General features: G+C 39.1%; 1 protein-coding gene across 1 annotated transcript in view; it reads left to right on the forward strand.

Annotated features, from left to right (window-relative positions):
- The window catches only part of FREM2 (FRAS1 related extracellular matrix 2), a 128812-nt gene extending 108742 nt beyond the window's left edge, over positions 1-20070 (forward strand). Inside the window, exons 17-24 of the mRNA XM_034059978.1 lie at positions 4486-4678; positions 6905-7009; positions 8164-8291; positions 8375-8509; positions 11034-11160; positions 12517-12704; positions 13603-13749; positions 15428-20070. Coding sequence (XP_033915869.1) covers positions 4486-4678; positions 6905-7009; positions 8164-8291; positions 8375-8509; positions 11034-11160; positions 12517-12704; positions 13603-13749; positions 15428-15937 — 1533 coding nt within the window. The 3' untranslated portion in view covers positions 15938-20070. The remainder of the gene's footprint in view (positions 1-4485; positions 4679-6904; positions 7010-8163; positions 8292-8374; positions 8510-11033; positions 11161-12516; positions 12705-13602; positions 13750-15427) is intronic.
- Positions 20071-24004: the final 3934 nt, after the last annotated feature.

The raw sequence follows: 24004 nt of genomic DNA on the forward strand, positions 1-24004 counted from the left end.
GCACATGCACAAAACTGCCAAACTGCCTTCTGGAAATGTAGGCCAGATAAATAAAACATAATATAAATGTAGAACAGAGTCCAGATCCCAAAGCCTTAACTGGAAATATTTTTTTTGTTGTAAAAATTCTTACATGCTACATGACAGATTTTCAAACTAATTGGGAGCTGGGGGTGTTACTTAATGAAGTTTGACAGTTTGCACCAGAAAAGGGGAACAAAAGAAAAACACCTATAGAAACTACCATTAGTATTTCCTAAAGTCTTAAATGGGAATTGTCAACATTTAAAAATAGACCTTATGCTCTGTGATAATTTTATCTTACAAAGAAAATATATGAAACTCTACTTCTTGTATCAATGTCCAGTGTAAATCATGTTCTTTTCTCACACTCATGAATTTTGAGATGCACTTTGAATGATTTGTGATCTATATTTTTTCATACATTAACTGCAAGTGTCTGCTCCCAGCTTGGAAGAATTTTTGTCTTCGTTTTTCCCAGGTTCTCCAGAACTGCATTGTTACAGAGTATTAAACAATTTCCCCAGCTCAGCTGAGGTGTAGCTGTAGTTTGTATTTCTCTCCTAGTATCACAAGGCCAAAAGTCACAGCTACTTATTATTGTTTAAAATTAATTAATATAATTTTGTCAGTACAACTGTTAACATCTCCTGTGCATAGGATACATAATGCACCTGTTCTGTCTCTCCACAGCACTTAAACTGATCGTACACTTACACAGCTCTAAGTTACCACTTTGGTTTCATCATGTCACATTGAGATAAAATATGAACAGCTGGCTACTTCCAATAGGCTTGCAGGCAGTGCTGTAAAATAAAGATAACTCAATGGAAAGAATGTTTTCTCGTGTTCGCTTAAATGGCATTATTAAGAGGGCTAGAGAAGCAAGACTCCTCCATCTGTGTAGCACATTCCATCAATTCATTTGTTGGAGGGTCTGCTCGCTTACTGACTCAGTTTTCCTCTGCAGTTAATTTCTTCTTTATATTATTTTTATTGTGTCAAAAAGATCCTCTTTATTTCACATAGCATATAGTCCTGTGATTTTTCCTTTCTGCCTCCTGAAGTGTAGTATTCCCCTTGTGGCATTTTCCTTTCCAGCAAGAAATGAGAGGGGTTTGTATGCTTTAATTTACTGTTAGGAGAGAGAAAACTATTCAGTGATAGTCTGGCTATCATTATTGTAAGTTTTCCTCTACACCTGCAAATCCATGAGTGCCTGAAGAATGGTTTGTGTGCATAGAAACTGTATCAGCTAGTTTAGCAAGAACTCCTTTCTCCCCTTACATACCACAAATCTCACATAAGGGAAGCTATACTGATGAAAGCATGTAGCCTTTCATAAGTACACAAATAAATTCCCAGGCTGGGGCAACCGGCCTGCTGCCCACACATCTCTCATGGGTTTTGCCAAAAGACAAGAACCTTCTAAATTCTAGGGTTCTAGAAATTGAGACAATTCTTTGGCACCATGGTTTCAGAATTACCTACAGAGCAGTGGTAATGTATGACAAAGGAGCAGTGTTTCAGGCAGACCTGCCCCAGAAGGGATCTTACTGCTACTTTTTCACCAGTGCAAATGAACTGATCTCACTAACACTATTCTGTCATTGAAAGGAGGCAAGAAAACCTTAGAATGTGTCTTAGAAACCCCGTTAATGGATTGTTTTATGTACAGTGTATGTGAAGAGGCCCTGATACCTTGTACTTGAAAATCAAGAAAAGCTTTGAAAGAAGTTTGTTTTCTTTTACTTGAGGTGGCAGACAATACTGAGCTAGACGGGGTTTTGTGGATCACTGTCCTTAATACTCTATATGATATGGTTCTAACACTGGTAAACTTAACTGGAAAACTAATAGGGTTTCATTGCCTCACTATTCTTGTTGAATGCCACCACACTGAGGGTTAGAAATTTTTCTGATTTCTAGGCTGTATTTGTCATGGTCATCTTATGCCTATTTGTTCCCATGTCAGCACCATCTGTCATCATCAGTGGCCCACCTCCATTGTTCACCTCCTGATGTGTATAGACAGCATTCTTACTCCCTCTCAGCCTTTGTTGTACTGGGCTAAACAACCCAGCTATTTTAGACTCCCCTCATCCAATAGTTTTGCCATTCCTGTGTTTACGTTGATTTCTTTTTCTACAGTCTACAATGCAAATCAGGCTTTTTCAAGCATGGATGATCAAAGCTGTTCCAGATAAGCTCTTAAGAGTACTCTGTATAATAGCATGCATGCTTCTAATTTCCACCCCATTCCTTAGTTCATCTTAGGATCATATCACATGGAGAGGGTAGGAAGGTCATAGTTGGTGATCAACTTCGCATACAAAATTTCTTCCCCTCTGTTGTTTCTAGCTGATGTCTTTCATTTCTACCAGAAATCCCTGACACTAGTTGCCATTGCCTTATACTTTACGCTATAAAATTTCACCTCTTTTCAGTCCTGGTCCTCAAGGTCATTAAATTCTCTCTGTGTTAGATTCCAGTCCTCCTCTACATTATCATGAAACATTATGTATGCTTCCTTTCAAGAGGATAATGGACATATATTAAATTTTCTTTCATATACTTTTATTTCTTCCTCTTAAGCAAACTGAATTTCAGATCTTTGACTTCAATGTCTACTTCAATGTCTACAAAATATGTGGATGACTTTTCAGTAAGAACACATTTGTTACACTACCAAATGTATTCAGTTCTTGATCCTGTTCCAAGAAATGACAAATGCTCAAGGTTACTCCTGAATCAAAGGCAAACCACGATGCACTGTAGACTTCCACCATAGCTATATTTTTCGTAGAAGTGGGAATTCTATGTTATTACTTGGAACAATTTAGCAAATCCATGTCTGAAATAATTCCTCAGATATTATGCAGATATCCCAAAGATAAACTTGCAACTTAAATAAGACTAAAGGACAGTATTTTTGTCTAACTTCAATTTCTTATCCAATACATATGGAGAATAAACCCCTTTTTTGTTCCAAATAGAAATTCTTGATTGTGTTTATATAAAACCAACAAAGAATCATTTACATAAAATCATCTAAAACTGGAACATTTCATATTATCTACCAGACTGCTTTACTGCATGATACTATGTTTTTCCAGACACTTTTCTGTCTAAATGATAGCACATTTGATGGAACAATGAACACAATATAAGTGGAAATGGCTTTGGTAACAGAGAGTGTAGATCAAGGAGTGTCAGTTGTGGCAGCTATAAACATTTGCCATTATGAACTTCTTAATTAGTTCAGAGTATTTAGTCGGGGCAAGCAGTATATTTGTGGTTTCATAATGTTACTAAAAGTTTTGTATGGCATTTGGAAATGTAATGCAGCTGTGAGGTAATGGACGTTCAGACTCTTGAAATGCCACTGGGTGAACCCAAAAACAGTTTGATTTTTACACAGCCTGTAAAGTTCTTTGAATGTTGGGGGATTTTTTAATGGTACAAAACACTCTTTAGAAGCTTGCAAGGTAAAATGTTCAGGTGCACAAATTTACATATGGGATTTCTATTGGAAGCAAATGGGAGTTCAACAACATTTATACTTTTGAAAAGTCTCCCACTGGGAGGTGATCTCAATCCCTTTCTTTCCATCTCTTTTTAAAGAAATCCAGAATGTTCTAAAAGGATCTGGATTGCATATTTCTAATCAAAGAGATGTGAATGAAAAAGTATTCGTAACAGAACATAAGTGCAAAGTCTCTTCAGAAAGGTTTGGATCCATACATCATGTAAGAGCTATCCTAAGAGGTGGAAGTTTACTGACACTGTTCTTGCTTTTTTCATCAAAATATATACGAAGAATATGCAATTCTCTGATAATAATTCAATACAGTGCTATTGCTTTGTACAATACATGCATAAGGGATACATTTTTAAATCTATATCAACTTGCACTTTAGTACTTCCAGACAGTGACAAATGGTATGATTTGTGTGTTTGCATGAGTGTGTTAGCTACTATCCATGCACAAAGGAAGAAATAGTTCCAGAAAAACATAGATATAGTCCAAGAACTGTCTTGCAATGACATCTGAGCAGAATCAGGATCTTCCAGACGAGCTTCTTAGAGGACAGTAGCATAAGAATGTAAGCAAAAGATAGGTTAGGGCACAAAGATAGGACAAATGCAAAGGATATTTGAAAAATTTCCGAAGTCTTCATTCATAGCCATTAAGTACTTTAAAAGCCTGACCAAAAAATGATAAGTCAAAATTGAGGGGTCTATGTTTTATTAGAAGACATAGTTTGGAATACAAAAGGGAACTTGAAGGGACATAAACTTAGCTGAAATGTGGTGTTGTTCATCTGTAATTTGCAAAATGAGAAAATTTGATTCAGTCACAACATTTATTTCAAGTCCTGTCTTCTTTTTCTCTTGCACTCAGATTACCAGTGCAATGCTTTCATGACCACTAACCTAAATAAATAATTTCCATTTTTATAGGTTCTCAATCTAGTACAGTCCTATGTCACTCTGAGAGTCCCCTTGTACGTCTCCTATGTCTTCCACTCCCCAGTGGGTGTGGGAGGCTGGCAGCATTTCGACTTACAATCAGAGCTTCGGCTGACTTTCGTGTATGACACTGCCATCCTGTGGAAGGATGGGATCGGTAGCCCACCTGAAGCAGAGCTCCAAGGTGGGTGTTGGATATCTTTGCATTGAACTCATAAAGAGTTCTTTTACTAATAGTATAATGTGCACACAGTAAAATAATTTTTTAATAATTCTAATACTAAAAATTAATAGCATATCACTTATTATCAGTTGCATACACTCTGTCATATCCTAGCACTCACAGTTCTCTGGGGTGTTTAGGGTAAAGTTGACATCAGTTTTGTTACAAAGCAAGATAATTGTCTTGTTAAAGTACACATGCAAAAACTAATACATTTATTTATATTCAGAACTTCAAGGTTCATTATGTATCCATATTCTGTTACCACACAAGGTGCTTGGCCATGAATGTACGGTTTCAGAAACTTTTGATATATTTGAACACATTAACTGCGAAACATTCAAAAGACATAGGAATAAGTAACGGGTATAATAGCCTATGTGTTAGAATAGTAAACTGGGAAGCATTCTTTAAATGTGATACTGTCAATAAGTGTGACTATAATTAGTCACAAATCAAACTCTGACATTACAGAATTTATCTTTGCAAAAAATTATTGTTTTTAATTTTTTTTTTTAATAGAGACATACAGATGTCTGTGGAAATGTATATTTAAACCTATATGCTCCTTTGTTCTGTTTAGGCAAATTTCTTTGGTACTCATCAACATTAAACTTATGTGTTCCATATCTGTCTTGGCCTACAGTAGAATACAGGCACCAGCTATAGTTATATATGTATGCTCACACAGTTTAAAGACTCCAGTGAACATAAAACCATTCTTTGTTTCTACAAACCATGTATGTAAGCTACAGAAATCATTGCTATGTGATTTCTGTCCTCATGTTGAGAACAATAAATGAGGATGACAAGGATGACAGTGCATGAAGAATGAAGCACATGTCATGCCATGCCTAAAGAATAAGCCACATACCACAAATCATATGATGTACTAGACACTGACTAGCAACCACATTTAATCCTCAGCTATGTGGCACCTTTTTCCTGTCTTTAATGCTTAATATTTTATTTCTCTGTTTAAGGAACTGAAGGATGGCTGTTTGGAGATGCTGAACACTGGTAGCTCTCTTTGACAACAGTTAGAACAAAACACATGATAAACACAGTGAGGCAGTGGAGGATAGACCCCCAACATATCCCAGACTGATTTGGGCAGTATTTTCTCACTCTGCAGCCTTGTACAATAAGCAGATATTTTTGTGGGCAGGGGGGTTAACTAGTCTCCAATTTATTTCCATGCCTCTGGATAGATATAATTGTTCTATATATATTCTACATATGACTGTAAAGCAGTTAAGGTCTTCTAAAGCCATATTGCATACATGTATATATATTTCTGATGTACCAGTAAATATAATTGGTAGAGGTGTTTTTGTATGGGCACTACACATTCACATTGGTGGGGGCATTAGGTTTCTGATATGTTCATGGAAGAGCATTCGTCTTTCCTTCTTGCTCCTGGCAAGCAGAATGGTGGCACATCACTGGCTGTCTGTAAAGGAGCACTAGAGGAAACACCTGAACTCTGAAGCTTTGCAGAACTCTAGAGAAATAAAGACTTGGCTGCAAGCTACAGCAATAAGCCTCTTCTGACATATAAACAAGACTTTGTAACCTGAAATTAGGAAATATTAGGCCCATGTCTTGGGCCAGATTCGTGCCAGAGATTGCAATGCGAAGTCTCTCAGAATGAGTTTCACAGACTCAAACACCCTCAAACAGATTGCCATGGAAGCCACAACCAACAGCTGGTGGGTGATACCTTGAGGTAATAGATAAGAAGGCAATGATAAAAAGTATCTCTGGAGCAGCTTTCATTGGTAGGAGTCAGCTTGAATTCCTAGTGAAAACATAAGTATTCCTCCTTCTATAGAACCTGCTGGCAGCTCACCATGGTATTACCTGAACACAAGCATAGACTGTGCTGTGGACTTTTGCCTACTGGAGCGGCTGTGTGGGTCCATGATAACATGTAAAGCCATGACTTTGCAGGGAAGTTCAGTATGTGCTTTGGAAAGCTGAAGCATTGTGAAAATTCTAGGCCCCACTGCGTAAATTCTTGCTCAAGAAGAATCCTGAGTCAACCCAAAAGGTACCATTAGGCCACCTCTTAGATAACTTACATGACAAGAGGAAATTAAAGAGTGGGTTTGGTGTTTCACAGAAGTGTGATTTATTTGTGATCTGCAAGTAGAATAAAATTTGTAAATTGGTTTCTGCTGCCAGGTTCCCTGTACCCAACCAGCATGCGTATTAGTGAAGAGGGGCGCTTGGTTGTCAACTTCAAAACCGAAGCCCGATTTCATGGTCTGTTTGTGATGTCCCATCCTGGTAAGCTTAATCTACACTTTAGCAGTACTATAAAAGCAAAGACACCCCTCCATATTCACTTTTCTTATTTCTGCTACTAATATCTGATCTTTTTTTATGTACTGTGCTTTTCAAATGGGATTTTTCCCATCTGAAAATGGAATGTAAGGGATTTCTTACTTGCTTTGATGACTGTATTCTGATTGTCTAGCTTAATGAAATATACATGAACCTGGTGGAATGAAGAACATTCCACTTGATGAAAAGCCTGGCTTATGAAAGATAAAGATCTAGGCCAGTGTTTACTAGGGATCTGTAAGTGTATGTCTTTAATCCAAAAGCTATTATTAATTATTCACTTATGTTGCCCTAGGAATGTAGATAGCATTAAAATTTATTTGCTAACTTGAAACATTTCTAAGTTATTTAGACCTTTTTCAGAGAGTAAGAAAAAGTCTTGTATGAGCGTTGTATCACTCTGTTAATAAAACATTCTCACTACCATTCAGTTAGTCATTGCTGAGGACCTGATCCTGCAATTTAATCTGTTTAAACCCCACTACCTTTGTTCAGAATACAGATGTAAATCTGAGCATGAATGCCAGCTAAAGAAAAGATTATCTAACTAAATTAAATCTGCTGAGCAATAATGAGAACTGAAGAATGAGAAGGGACAAAATCATTTTAAGAAATCTCTTTTAGTTTAAGTCAGTGTTATTAAGACATGAAACTCCTTCATAGTGCTTCTACTTCTCAGCTGTCTTCTAGTGTGTTAGGTTTTGTCTTTCAGGCAGAGCTGAAAGAGTTACATTGCTTAGAGAAATTATTTTTTGTTCCCTGGGCTGACATTCCAAGTTTAAAACAGGAGGGATTATAGATCTTTGCCATTCCACTCTCACTGTTTTGCCTGTCTGTTAAATTTAATCTTCATACGCTTCTGGTTGTGTAGCCCAAAAGCAACTGTTAATAGACACTTGAACAAGAATCAAGGAGGCCCAGCTGTGTTGACTGTAATTGATTTTGTTAGGTTCAGTTGATAGAACCCAGTGCCCTGTAAAGGTATTAACATCAACCATGGCATTATGGTTTATGAATTACTGGGAATGTTTTTCAGGCTCTGAGAGTTTGCAGTGAAACACTAAAGATGACAAATCTGTCTCTTGACATGTTTCTAGCTTCATCTGTAACATCCATGGTTATGTCTGCTGATCACCCGGGCCTGACGTTTAGCCTCAGCCTCATCCGAAGTGAGCCAACATACAACCAGCCAGTACAGCAGTGGAGCTTTGTTTCAGATTTTGCGGTAAAACTTCAGCCTGCACTCTGTTTTCTGTTGCCCCAGCCTGTAAGGAAGTTGGTGGAACACCTATTTCTCTCTCACTTCAGGTTCGAGACTATTCTGGAACATACACTGTGAAGCTGATAGCTTGTACCACTACTCCACACCAGGAGTACAGCCTACCAATGATATGCAACCCTAGAGACCCGATCACATTTGATCTGGATATCCGATTCCAGCAGGTACCACCCCAGTGATGTCTTTGTCATGTTTTCTTTTAGTTAGATCCCCAATTGTCTTTGTGGCCTTGTAATAATAGGGCTAGAAACTTAATTTACTTGCTTATAAACAAACTGATTCCTAAATTGATGGGACAGCACATACTCCTCCCCTGTAATGTAACCAATTCTACCCAACTGGGAAAGGCTAATGCATTAGCCCATAGGAAGCTCATTGACATTGGTCTGGGAGACAGCTACCGTGATATGAACTAAACTGTGGGAATTCTTTACTTATCTCTTGGCTTTGGTATGACATAGATTTATCAGATAATTAGGAAAATATAAAACTGTTATCAAAAGGTTTTCATCTGATACCAAGATCAGAGCTAGGTCTCTGGTATTAAAAGTTGAATCTCCAGAGGAGGATTCATTCAGTCCTAAGGTAAGCCTTCTTCACTGACTACAGAGGAAGTATAGGTGGACAACACTGGTCTCAGAAGTGATACAAATTCCACCCACAGCAATATGGATCACATGGCAACATGGGAACAAGCAAACAACATACCTTTCATGAAGCCCAGCGGTAAAGTTCTGTAGCTAAGAATAAAATATGGAGAAATGGATTATGCTGTAGAAATCATTGACTGAAAAAAAATCTGGGGGTTAATGTTGGTTAACAGAACATAAACTGTCACTTTACAGTGTTATCAACAGGGTTAGTGTGATCTTGGAATGTGTAAGGAGGAAGTTATTTCTGGTTTTTGGAGTCAATACAGCTAACACTGGATCAGTGTGGCTGTGGTTTCATGCTCATTAATAGTATAGATGTATGCTATTAAATCATCTTACACTGCAAATCCTATCCAGATCAGTCAGCGATACACAATCACTTTTCTGTTGAATTAGCCAGAGTACACAAAGGAATGTGTGTAGTCTTTATGCTTTGATTTGGCATTATTCCAGCTATGGGAGAGCAGATGACTCCCAACATGGCATTAAGTCCTAGTGAAACAGAGAGATGATACATGGTCTGACACGAAACCTGCCTTCTCACAGCTAACCAGCAAAACATTTTGAAAAAGTTTACATGGAGGAGGTGAGAGGATTTAAACCAGTTCAGCACTTCAGCTTTTCTTTGGCATTTCTAATCTGCTTCTAGGAGCTCTGAAGTAGTTCACCGCAGTGCAAAACCACAGCTTGTGTCTGGTCCTAGAATAAACAAGATGATGACAAAGAAAATTCAGAAGAGCTGCAAAAATCATTGCAAAATAGGTGAGGTAGGAGGGACCTAACTCTTACCTGGAAGAAGCCTAAGGGACTGACTAAGAATCTGTGGGACTGTTTAGGCTATTTAGCCTGAACCCCAGACATTTAGAAGAAAGAATTCCAAGAGAATGGAAATTATATTTTTTTAACCATACTTTCTGTGAAAAGGCTATGGGGGTAGAGATGCTCTTTATAAAGAATAGCAATGGGTTTATAAAAGTATTTCAGCTATTCATTCTTCTTGCCAAATCCTGTTGCTTTGATAGTCTGGGGACTCTATTGTGAAAAAGAGAGTTGAAGAACAAATGTGTCAGATGTAGAACTTGCAGAAGTATTTTCTGTTGGTATTGTTATATCTGATTCCATCAGGCCCTTGTTCATGAGCCAGCAATAAAGTTTTATTACTGTTTTCCTTCCTTCCTTTCCACACACATATACACATATATTCATAAATACACATAGGTATGTTAGCATTTTTTCATTTATCGGCCTCTTGCTCTTTTTTAACTTTTTTGGAATGTGCGTGTCTTCCGTATTGTTTCCTCAGGTACACTGTATCATTTTGAACTTTGTGCTCTCCCCAGTTCTTCTGTTCACTCACTCTTTCCCTTTTGTTATGCCATGTCCCTGTATAGTTTGCCTATTTATAGCCCAATGAGAACCTGCTGATGGTGGTATTGATCTATTTTGTTCTTGTAATGTAATCAAGGAAGAACCATAGATAACTGTATCAAATGTGTAAAGATAAATAATAGCATAAAAAGGTGTGCAAAGGGTTTGGTACATTTTCACATGCATGGTCTGATACCCTGCAGCACATCAGAAGAACTGATACTTGCAAATAAATCATTAGCAATTCGTACTTTCAAATAATTGGCAGAGGATCAGAAGTAGAAGTGGGACTTGGATGTAAGAATGAAAACGGGGTAAAGAAAACAGGCTGTGATGAGTCACGCCAGGCAAGTTATTGAGGGAAATATTACCCCCACACATAAGTTACCTTAGACACCTCCTTGGCTGGGATTTGGAAAAATGTGGTGGGAAGAGACAAACCTAAGAATCCTATTAAATATCACAGAGGCAGGTAACCCAAAGGTTGTATGCATGTAAAATTTGTAGCGATCTATGTCTAGTATGAAGAAATCTTTTTGGTTAAAGTATAATATTGCATGTAGATTTGGGGAGCTGCAAAATAAATGTACATTAAGAGAAGATCATGCTATGTTTTAAAAGTCATTAAAGAATCCTTGTTGAAGAGCCTTATGCTGTTGTGTTTTAGGTCAGTGACCCAGTGGCTGCTGAGTTCAGCTTGAACACCCAGATGTTCCTTCTCTCCAAAAAGACACTGTGGCTATCTGATGGCTCAATGGGTTTTGGTCAAGAAAGTGATGTTGCTTTCTCAGAAGGTATAATTATGCACAGATCATATACATTTCATATGTGTTCCATGCTTTCAGGATCGTGTTTCAGTAAAAACAAGACAGGAGTTTTGGGCTTGCTGCTTGTATTCTTTTGCATTTGCCTTTCCTTAGCAAAACTGCACTGAAACTATAATGCCTGAGGGTTACAAGTACTGGTGTCACTTCTCATAATCTGAGCACTTTGTAAACATTGTCTGATATTAAGAACACTACTAGTTAATAAGTGAATATTACACAGCTTTTTTTTGTGTGGGTGAGTGTACTGGGTATGGCTGCGATGGAGTTAACTTTCTTAATAGCAGCCACTATGGTGCTGTACTTTCCATGTTTCCAGAACAGTATTAATAACATGCTAATGTTTTGCCCGCTACTGAACAGAGCTTGTACAGCATCAAGGCTTTCTCCCTTCTTCCTGTCCTCCACTGAGTAGGCTGGGGGGTGGGAAAATTGATTCACCTGACATATTCGTCAGTGAATCTACTTCAATCCTTTGCTTTCCTCCTGTGCCTCTTTTGCGTGTCTATTACTGTACCTACATCTTGAATACGTTACCGTCTTTTGTGATGTATTTGCACAGACTCTTGAACAGCGGGTACCTGGTCTCTCTTTCTCAAAGTGCACAGCTGCTCCAAATTGTTGTAAAAGCAATGTGATGTTTCTCCTTCCCTACTCCAGATTTTCAGCCTTCCTAACCACTTTGTCATATGTATCTGACTGCTGCACATCATATTTTTCTTGCCTGCATAACAATGGCCCAGGTTATTTGTACAGGTCTGGCAAGCATGCCTTAACTTAAACATTATTAGACAGCTGAAACACAATTGCATAGTAAGGAAACAAGTCTCAGATAATGTCTCTGTGACTTTTTGTAATGCTCATTTCACTTCTACAGTATGCCAGTCTGACCAAGTATAAGTAAAACCTTATGCAGCCTGAACAGGATTCTACTGACATCAAAAATGACATCTCTTTAAGAACTGCCAGAACTGTCAGGAGGCAAAAACCTACACCCTGGTTTGGTGCAGAGGAGTTTCCTTAAGTCACTTTTTGAGTGAAGAACCCAGTATAGCCCAGAATTAAACCAGACCCTGAACTGGCTGAGGTTATAGCAACAGCAGGTGACCTCCCACTGCTATTTTATGGCTCAGAGTACATGGAAGAGCATGCTTTCTGATCATGACCTTTGAAAACACCCTACAGAGGAAGCTGGGTAGCAAGGGGTCTTTGGATAAAGTCACATTACACTGCACTAAATTTTTTTACAAGGCTTATTACCTTAGCCTCAGTACTGTGCTAAATGTTCCAGCGTAATAGAATGTAAACTGTGTGCACTTTTCACAGGTGATATCATATATGGTCGGGTGATGGTGGATCCAGTGCAGAATTTGGGTGATTCCTTCTACTGTAGCATTGAGAAGGTTTTCCTATGCACAGGAGCTGATGGATATGTACCCAAATATAATCCATCCAATACTGAATATGGGTGCCTTGCTGATTCTCCATCCCTTCTGTACAGGTTTAAGATTGTGGTAAGTGTTCTAATTCTGGGAGGATGCCCTTACTTTTTTTTTCCCTTATTTTTATCCAAAACCAACTGTTCTTTAAAATGTTCTCCATGGCACCAAATTTTTGGCTCAAACTCCAGGATAACATGAACTGGTGTTGTATCTTGCCTTTCTCCCTCCTGGTTCTATTCTTTATCTTTCTGGGGACTCCTAGCATTTAGAGTTTGACCTAAGTTACAATCCCAAGATAGCTTTTTCTCTGCATTGTCTATACCTGTTGACCATAGAGGGAGTCTTAGGAGACATGCAAGTTAAGGACTGGAATTTTTTTTATCTTTAGCCATTAAAAATTTAATGTATAATTTAAAGTCAGTCATCCAATTTGCCTCTGTAATCAATATGGAAAGAGAGATACTTCTAATGATGGCTAGAATAGCTGAGATTATTTCCCTTTTGAAAATAGAGTAAACCTAAATGACTACAGATCTGTTGCCCTACTTTTAGAAATTTAACTTGAAGTAAGATGATTGTCTGATTGTCTAATTGTCTAAGCTACTTTGTAAGAGTATCTGTTAATAGAAATTATAGTTAGCTTCTTTAAACTGGGAAATAGACTTACTACTTCATTTTTTTTCAGACCACATGCATACATCTTTTTTACTTTACAAATGTTGCTATGATTATTCTGTAGTGTATCCCCTTGGATTTCAACAAAAAAAGCATTCAGGCAAAAGATTAAGTAGAAGTTAGTACAAGTCAGGTGTGATCGCAGCTTCTCATGTCTTTTCTCTTGGTATTACAATGGATTGCATAAAACAATTTATACGTTGTGTATAATATTAGAACTGGAAAAGAAGAAATAAAACTAGAATAAATAAATCCATGATTTGCTAACTTTATTTTTCCCTCCATGGCTATGTAGGACAAAGCTCAGCCGGAGACACAAGCCACAAGCTTTGGAAATGTGCTTTTTAATGCAAAACTTGCAATGGATGATCCTGAAGCAATTCCATTAGTTAAACAGCCAGGCTCTGATGGATTTAAAGTAGATTCAGCTCCTCTATTTCAGGTATGATTTCTGTAGCTTATTAGCAAGAGCACTGTACCAAGAAAGAAACCCTTGCACAAGAACTGCTGTCAAGAGTAAGTCATATTGAAGCCAATAGATTTATTCTAATCCCAGTGACAGTCAAACAGGATTATAAATGCTTAAAAATTTCTAGGTATAAAATCTGGAGCACTTATTAAGAGATTTCTGTGGGAATACTAGGTTTTTCTCTTGCTTAACTCCACATTCTAACCAGAAGTTATACAAATTATTCTTATGTATTTCTTCTAAGAACTTGGAAAAAATCTTGTTACACAGCATTGTTTTATTGCTCCCAATCACTCTTATCAAAGATAAAAAGGAAAAGAATCATAGGCAGTTATAAAGAATTGCATAAAAATGTAGTTATTACTCAGCATTTTCTATGTAATCTGTTCCTTGCAAATTTGCCCATCGTAAAACTTCTAAGCACTGGAAATCCTAGAACCTGACAACTAAAGAGTAAAACTCTTTAATTAGATATAATCCTTCAGCTGTGTGCATTCATCCCTTTGATCAGTGTAACCCAGTCAGGAATTATTTCTTCATTATTTGTCTCTTAGGTATTTGCAAAGCTACATGCAAAACTCAAGTGTATGTATTAGTAGAGAAAATACTGAGACTTTAGTTAGGCTAAATTAGACTTCAGGAGACTTTAATGCTATTGCTGGCCACTTCAGTATTAAAGGTCCTATTGCAAGCAATAAAGTATTTAAGAGACAACCTATTTAACAGTAGAAAAAGAGTTTTATAACCTGCACCCATGAAAAATAATTCTCTTTTTTGTTATACGAAGATTCCATTTCCAAATCCAGTAGGTTTTGGCCCTCATTCTATCAAAAGAATGTAAATTTGAAGAAACAACCATATATCCTGAAAAAGGCTTGGAAAAAAATAAGAGTAAAATAGAAAATGTGTTATTCATCACAATTATAGAACTTGGCTGCAGCCACTGAAATTATCAGACAGTTGCTTTAAGACTGTGTTCAGACAATCCTACTGGACCTTGTGGAAGCCAAATTTATTATGTATCCTGAAAAGAGAAGACAAATTCAAGAAAGAGAATATCATCTAATGCAGATTGCATGCAATCACAGGAAGGATGAGGTTGTCAAGGACCTCTGGAGAGTCTGTGTTCTAACCTCCTGTTTAGAGCCAGTTGGCCAGGTCTGTGAGCAGTTAGATTGCTAATAACTCCAAGGGTGAAGATTCCACAGCTTCCGTGTTGCAATATTCAATCACCCTGACAGTTTAAAATTCTTTCTTATGTTTAAATGGAACTAGAGACATAGCCAGGGCCTAGTCAGCTTGCAATTAGGCCTGGGATGTTCTCTTTCATGAACTCTCTACAGCTGAGGTTCTTTTGATGGCCATTTGTACTAACAGTACCAAAAAGATGCCAAGGCCACACCTCTTCATCTGCACCTGATAGCCATAGAGTCTGTCCATGGAGAGGAATGGAAACTACCCCCTCTTAAAATTTTGGCAGAAAACATGACTCCTCTGGTGTATATTGGCACATAGCGTGGGGCTTATATGTGTGTGATTTTGAAAGTACTTGTCCAGGCAATCAGTTCAGAACAGTGATTGATTTCCTCTGTACATAATGCTGTCTGATCGTGCATGTGTGTGTTAAATACAAAACATTTTGTCTTTCTAGGTATCTTTGGGTAGGGAGTGGTATGTCCATACAATCTACACTGTACGTTCAAAAGAGAACGCTAACCGTGGAATTGGCAAAAGAAGCGTGGAGCACCAGTACCACTCGCTCTTGAGTGGTGGAACTTCAGGACTATCCACACAAAGACGTCAGAAGAGGGGAGCTGAGCAGGATCGAGATCTTGCAAAGGACATTGGAGTAGAAAACAACCGAGGAACAAACATACAGCACATAGCACTAGATCGCACTAGCAAGAAACAGGTCCCTCAAAGGGAGGTTGCAGTCAATGAAGTTCTCCCCAGAGAACTGAATAACCAAAGTGCAGAGGTCAGTGTAGTCACAATCATTGGTGGAGTTGCTGCCATTTTCCTTGCCATCTGCTTAATTGCAATCATTGTTTTGCTGCTAAAATGGAAACAAAATTCTGAGAAGGAATCCAGAAAGGAGCCAGACAGCAATGAACCGATGATGCTACCATATAATTATACCAGCGACAGCTCAGAGGTTTGACTCCAAGATGGGAGGATTCAAGCCAAAGTCTCCAGAGTGCCTCAAAAAGGACTTGAACTGCACTTTGCTAGCAGCAGATTGTGGTGACTCATGAGGAATGAAGAGCTCATATGGTTCTAGGCGTACCTGAAATTTTTTATCCTGAACTCTTGCTGCCATCATCAGCAATAGAAGAATCTATACCAAACCTCCCACTATGCAAAAAGGGTCATCCTGACGTCCCTATATCATGCACTAATTAGCATTTCAAGGAACTGCATTGTAAGGGAGAGATTTTTTGTTTTGTTTTTGTGTTTTCTGACATTTCAGAACAGTAGATGAAGCTATCTAAAGGTGCTATATATCCTGTCTGCAATAAGAGAGGAAATCTGTTTCTTCATAAACAAAAAATACTTGAGAGGAGGAATCCTTATACTCTTTGGTTAAATTTTGTACTGTTTTTTACAAAAACACAATATCTACAATGAAAGGTGATGAAATGCCTCAGGCATGAATCCTCCCTCCTATAAGTTTTTGACTTCACTTAAGCTATACCAGTGATTTCTTTTTACTTTTTTTTTTACTTATATGTAACTGAACCTTTTCAAAAGACATTTAGATTAGACAGCATAACATTATAAGCAGTTGCATGGCACAGGATGCAATACATAATCTTTTCTGCAAATTCTTATTCAGCTATTTAATCAAGATTTTTTCCCCCTTATTTATGTTTATATAAAGCCAAAGAATGCAACATATCCAGAAAGAAAATGGGTTTTCACAGAAACTGGACATTTATGTCCTCTAAGGTTTATAATGAATAGTGGAGGTATTGTAAGGTAAATGATATTTTTTAGTGCATATCCACTGCTGGGAAATGTAAGCATTAGTATTTCAGTACCTAGAGAAGATGATAGAGTTAGATTAAAAATGCAAAGGACAAAGTTCTGCCTGAACTGAGCCTATGAATCATTATACTGAATCCAGCATGTCGTTGTCAGTTGCCATATTAAATGGCAACAAAGCAAAGGAAAAAACCAACACCCACATTTGATTGAATCAAGTAATATTTATTACTGTGTAATCATAGCACATCTTGACAAATGTCCTGGGTCATTGTTGGGCATTTTTTAACAAGTAACTACTTTTGCAAGAATAATTCTCATTTTCTCTCGGAGCTGTTGATGTAGGTAACATGACAGCATGATGTTCCACAGAAGTTTGGATCAGAAGTGTCCCATGTAATTTCTTAGCCAGACAGGACCTATTCTGTCCCAGAGATATTGTTCCAAATATTTGGCTATGAAAGCTATGTAACTCTTAGGACAGATTGTACCATTTGTCACAGTAGTGTTATATATGAATAAGCCCTTTCAAGTGATAGAATCAGAGAACCATAGAATGGGTTGGGATCAAAGTGATCTTAAAGATCATGTAGTTCCAACCCCTTTGCTACAGGCAGGGGCACCTCCCACAAGACCAGGTTGCTCAAAACCCCATCCAACCCAGCCTTGAACACTACCAGGATATGACATCCACAAACTCTCTGGCAACCTGTTCCAGTGTCTCACCACCCTCACAGTAAAGAGCTTCAAATAAGTCTACACTCTTCCAGTTTAAAGCCATTCCCCCTTGTCCTATCACTACATGTCCTTGTAAAAATACCCTTTGCAGATTTCTTGTAGGCCCTCTTTAGGCACTAGGAAGCACACGTTTTTCTTATGCTGGGGAGCCCAGAGGTGAACATAGTACTCCAGGTGGGGTCTCATGAGAGCCAAGTAGAGGGAGACCTCCCTCAACCTTCTGGTCTCACTCCTTTTGATGCAGCCCAGGATACAGTTGACTTTCTGGGCTGTGAGCACACACTGACAGGTCATATTCAGTTTCTTATCGACCAACACCCCCAGTGTCTTCTCCTCAGGCCTGCTCTCAATGTGTTCTCCGACCAGCCTGTATTTGTGCTTGGAATTGCCCTGACCCAGGTGCAGGACCTTGCACTTGGCCTTGTTGAACTTCATGAGGCTAGCATTGGCAGACCTCTCAAGCATGTCAAGATCCATCTGGATGGCATCCCTTCCCTCCAGCATGTTGACCACACTGCACAACTTGGTGTCATCAGCAAATTTGCTGAGGGTGCTTGATCCCACTGTCCATGCCACTGACAAAGACGTTACAGTGCCCGAATCAATGGAGTTGTCAAAGGAGTTAGTTAAACTATAGAAATTATATAAAATCTGAATCATGATGTTGAGACCGTTGCTAAAATATCTGTTGCCTTTCACCACTTTGTGGTGGTTGGTGCAGGCAGCCCCCAGACTATCTTCAGCTGCAATACACTTGGTCTTTGGTATTCTGAGGATCATGCTGCAGAGATCTGAGGTAGCCGAGAAGGATCCAACTTGAAAGCAGCCTGCCTGGAAGCACACAATGCTGCCTCTGAACTAAACAATCCATCCAAAAGGTTTTCTGGGCTGGCTGTGGTGCTTTCTCAGCACAGGTAGACCTAAATTAGCAATTCTGCACAATCGTCCTCTGAGCCATAAAGACTCAAACATTGAGGTCTACCAGCCTAGGAATATCTGTGCCAAGATTCATGGTACTCTATGAATAATGTCCACAGAGGGATTCATGCGGATACCTTTTCTTTGCTCTGCGTTTATATCATTATGACTTCATTCATTTAACAAGATTTCATCAGGTTTTCACCAAATTAATCTGGTCAGAATCTGTCCTACTTTTTCTAAGTTTTGTGAAGGCTGTGATTCAGACTCCTTAATTGAAGGATGTTTGCAGCAACCTGAAGGTCAAACTCCATTACTAAAATAATGCAGTAATCTTTTATTTTAATTAATCAGAGTTGTAGCCTGAAACAATTATCCTCAAGACCTGCCCCATGCATTAAACCTTTTCCCCAATCACCTGACCTTAATTTACTCCTTTAATGAAGTGCTTTGTGTTGTGATCCATGTATTATGTGTGCAAGACTGATCAAAGATTTAGCCCACAAATACATTTTCTATTTAAAGTTCACCACTAAGTTGTGAGTGTAACCTAAGATCAAATTTGCCTTTGTGCCTATATGTGAAATCACTATGATAATGAGAAATGCAAAATTCATCTCCTGGGACCTGCATGTTGGGGTAACAGCAGTCAATGATTCTACAGAAAATGGGACACATGTAAATAACAGAACATTTTAGTATTTATAAAATGCCTGTTTTGTATAAGCAAAGAAGATCTTTTAAAAATATATATATAATACAGAAATCAGGTGTTTATCAGTAGAGGTATTTTTCTGCTTTTTAATTTTAACAGACAAGTATCACTAAAGTTGCTTGCAGGCAAAATCTTTTTTTAATTATTATTTCTTTTAATGAAAGTCACATCAAAGACCATGTGTTCTACAAGCCAAACATTTAGCTTGGCAAACAACTTGATCACTGCTTTGTATAGCATTCAAGGACAACTCTGTAAATGTTTAGGCCGATGGGGATTATCAGACTAAAGTTTTTCTCACAGTATATAAAATAATAGAGCAAACTGGTAATAACAAAGAAAAACACAAAGAGAACATTGAAAAGCTGTTCAAGCATGAGTAAGATTCGAGTAAGATATCGAAGTCCTCTGCATGGGAAAAAATCCCAGTGTTTTCAGTGAGGCCTGCCAGATTTGTCCCATTCTTAAGAAATTGGATTTCTTACAATTCAGTGAACTATAAATACATCTGTACCAGCATGCCTTTTTTATTATGGCTTCAAGATTTTAGATTTCAGCAAGATGTTTTTGAGGCTTATTAACATTTTCCCTTCTACTTCACAAGTGGCCTTGTTTATACTAACCTGAAAAAGTGCCTCATTCCCAGTTATGTGCACAAATATGTTTATATTTATCTATTCATGCAATAAACTGAGTATATTATATATATATATTTAATCTATTTCAAGATTATGTATTCAATCCTCTTATCCCTGGAGATGCTTGTTCTGCTAGCAGTAATACTGTTTGTTAAGCCATTTATACAATAACTACTGTATTTAAATTTGTCAAAAATCTCTCCATACATATTTATTTGAAACATTTTTTGTGCTTATGTCTATGTCTGTGATATTTGGCATTTGTATCAGGAAAAAATAAAACTACTTTTGTTTTGGTTACTGATGTAAGATTTGTGCATGAAAATCACACTGTGGAAAGGGGTCAATAATGCAGGGTTAACAAAAAATAATTTGTCGCAGTGATGGAAGAACATAAACTTACTACTATGTTTGCAAGGAACCTCACGGCTTTGCTCCTGAACTGGTTGTTTTCTGGTCATCGGGAGTTCAGCACCGGGGTTGTTTTTTAACCATTGTGATTGCACTCATGGCTCAGAGAGGGATTTTTCTTTCAATGCCAGAACATCAGAAATCTCCTGACGTCTGCAAGTACTTTGTAGGGTGGATTGCCACATTCCTGCTTGCTGGCAGGGTTTCTTGCACCAGACTCACTGACAAGTGAAGGTGAGCCTGCAGGAAACAGTTCTCTTGGTCCTGCAGTGCTGATGTTGCTGTCAATTTTTATGTCTGCCACATCTGTAGATTTTTTTTTTTTCCAGGGCAAATGTATCAGGTTATAAATATATGATGTAGAAATATAGAGTAAAAAATAGAATATAGAAATATACTCTGTTAGTACTTGGATGGGAGACTGCCTGAGAATGCCAGGTGCTGCAGGCTTACCCAGCTAACTCAGTTGGTGGAGCATGAGACTCAATCTCAGAGTTGTGGGTCTGAGTGTCACATTGGGTGCCACTGACTGAGGGCTATGTGAGTCTCATGCTTTGCCAGGGAGGAGGGGAAGTTGACAGTAAGCAAGGACAAGCTACCCAACCCAAACTAGCTAAAGAGGTGTATTCCCTACCCTTTTGTTTATGCTGGGCACATCCTGCCGAAGATATAAACGGAGGGGAGTTACCCATAAGACCCAGATCGCTGCTTGAGTCAGGCTGGGTATCGGTCAGTGGGTGGTGAGCATTTGCGTTCTCTTCCATTGTTATTACCCTTATCATTATTATTATTGGTGGCAGCAGTAGTGGTTTGTGTTATACCTTAGTTACTGGACTGTTCTTATCTCAACCCGTGGGAGTTACATTCCTTCGATTCTCCTCCGCATCCCTCCAAGAGCAGGGGGAGAAAGAAGGACGGGAGTGAAGAAACGGCTGCTTGGTTCTGGGTTACCGGCTGGGCTTAAACCACCACAGATATAGACACAGTGAAGATAGAGACATCTATCTATCTATCTATCTATCTATCTATCTATCTATCTATCTATCTATCTACATACACTCACACACACACACACATTGAACTACATGTTATGATGCAGAAAGACAAAGCAACTGTGAACCTTTTCCCTCTCACCCCACCCTTTGTAAACTGATGTCTGTGTGAACTTAAGCAATCACCCAACTCCTTCACTGTCAGAAAAGCTACACTTCATGTCTCCTTAACACAAGTGACACAGTGTATTTACCAAATGCTATGAGGAAGAATAAACTAGCAGGCAGTGATGCCTGCTTTGCTGTGTCTGTTCTCTTCTAAACTTGTCCATGTGGGTTATTCTTTTAGCAGTTACTCAGACTGAGCTGAACCGTCCTGTGTCAATATGTGAGCTCTGTGTTTTGATTTCTGCCGGGGCAAATTAGGTTGGAAGTGTTTCTGCCCTGCTCCAATATCAACCGCTTTATAGGATATAAAGGAATAAAGAATCTGCTGACAGGACTATAGCACTGTAGCAAATCAAAGGGCATTCATAGAATCACAGAATAGTTAGGGTTGGAAAGCACCTTAAGATCATCCAGTTCCAATGCCCCTGCCATGGGCAGGGACACCTCACACTAAACCATGTCACCCAAGTCTCTGCCCAACCCATCCTTGAATACTGCCAGGGATGGAGCATTCACAGCTTCTTTGGGCAACCTGTTCCAGTGCCTCATCACCATCACACAAAAGAACTTCTTCCTCATACCTAATCGGAACTTTCTGCTTTTAAATTTGCATGCATTACCCCTTGTCCTACCACTACAGTCCTGAACAAAGAGTCTGTCTCCAGCATCCTTGTAGGCTCCCTTCAGATACTGGAAGGCTCCTGTGAGGTCTTCATGCAGCCTTCTCTTCTCCAGGCTGAACAGCCCCAGCTTTCTGGAGAAAAGGAGAACCACAGAAATGGTCAAAAGGCTGGAACACCTCTCCTGTGGAGACAGGCTGAGAAAGCTGGAGTTATTCAGCCTGAAGAAGAGAGAGAGCCTGGAGAAGGCTTCCAGTATCTAAAGGGGGAATGCAAGAAAGGTAGAAAGGGACCGTTTACAAGGGTATGGAGTGACAGGACAAGGGGGAATGTCTTTGAACTGAGAGAGTGTAGTTTTAAATTAGATATTAGGAAAAAATTCTTTCCTGTGAGAGTGGTGAGGCCCTGGCACAGTTTGCCAAGAGAAGCGGTGGCTGCCTGATCCCTGCAGTGTTCAAGCACAGGCTGGATGGGGCTTAGGGCAGCCTGGTCTACTGGATGCTGTCCCTGCCCATGGCACATGGTTGGAACTGGATGATCTTGAGGTCCTTTCTAACCCAAACCATTCTGCCATTCTGTGATGGTGTCAGTCAGGTGGGACTTGCTCTGTGGTACTACAGAGACCTCTTAGTCTTGTCTAATATGCCTACCTGGACAAGTTCCTGTTTGATGTACTCTAGGCTATCCTGCTCTTGCAGGGGGGTTGGACTAGATGATCTTTCGAGGTCCCTTCCAACCCTTGGGATTCTGTGATACCATTACAAGAGAGCAAGCATATGACAGTCAGTCTGCAAATCATAGAATATTTAGGGCTGGAAAGCACCTTAAGATCATCCAGTTCCAATGCCCCTGCCATGGGCAGGGACACCTCACACTAAACCATGTCACCCAAGTCTCTGCCCAACCCATCCTTGAATACTGCCAGGGATGGAGCATTCACAGCTTCTTTGGGCAACCTGTTCCAGTGCCTCATCACCCTCACACAAAAGAACTTCTCTTTGTGTCTAACCTGAACTTGCCCTGTTTAAGTTTGCACCCATTACCACTTGTCCTATCACTACAGTCCCGAACAAAGAGTCTGTCTCCAGCACACTTGTAGGGCCCCTTCAGATACTGGAAGTCTGCTATGAGGTCTCCACGCAGCCAGTGTATCCATTGGAATTTGCCTGATCCCATCAAGCCAATGTTGGCTGCAGGTTCTAGCAGGACTGGTAAAAGACTCAAGCTTGATGCAGGAGATGACAGAGACTGACAGAGACAAAAGGAAATGTCTTCTGTTAGCGTGATAAGTAGACTTGCTGGAGGAAACCCGAGAGCTCCCAAAACCCTACCTTTTCTCTGGTGGTTTTTAAATTAATCCCATGGTAAACTAGTACTGCACAAAGAAGTAGCTGTGGTCAGGCATCTTGCTATGGGTGCAAGCTGCTGCCTTAAGGATGTTAATTTACCAGAAGCTCTCTCTGAAAGCCAAGCTGGCATTAAAGAGTAAGCAGGAGCAACAGGAAGAACTGTGTGTTTACTGCTTCCTAACTGATTTTAAAAGTCTCCTCAATTCAGAAGATGTCTTCTGTTATTAGAAATGTCACATATTGAAATAATTTCTGAAATAACTAGTGTTCTTGAGATATTACCAAACGCTAGACATGCCCCTTTTTGAAATGTCAGAAACTTACTGAAAGAAGTACTTCACACTGTGCTTCTTGAACTTGAGATATGGAGACAGAGGAAAGAAGAGGAGAGAAGAGTCCCTTAGACCCAAAGTTTGCTCCAAACCGCACAAGCTACAAAAATTGTATGGAGAATGCTCCCATTAGGTCTCAGCTATGGGGATACAGAATGCAAACCTCCTTGGTAAAAAAGGGAACTAAAACTAGAGTGGGATTTAGCTCCCTCTCACTTCTGCTGTGCCACTGTTTGGTCTAGGTGTCCATACAGCCATTGTAGTGAGCAGGTATCAAGTGGCTTGATGCAGTAGCCTACCCCTTGGCATCATCTGGGTACGATCTGAGGTTCTATAGGTATGTCACCTGGCTTGCAGCTGTC

This window comes from Melopsittacus undulatus, chromosome 2 (assembly GCF_012275295.1).
Source record: "Melopsittacus undulatus isolate bMelUnd1 chromosome 2, bMelUnd1.mat.Z, whole genome shotgun sequence".
Taxonomy (NCBI): Eukaryota; Metazoa; Chordata; class Aves; order Psittaciformes; family Psittaculidae; genus Melopsittacus; species Melopsittacus undulatus.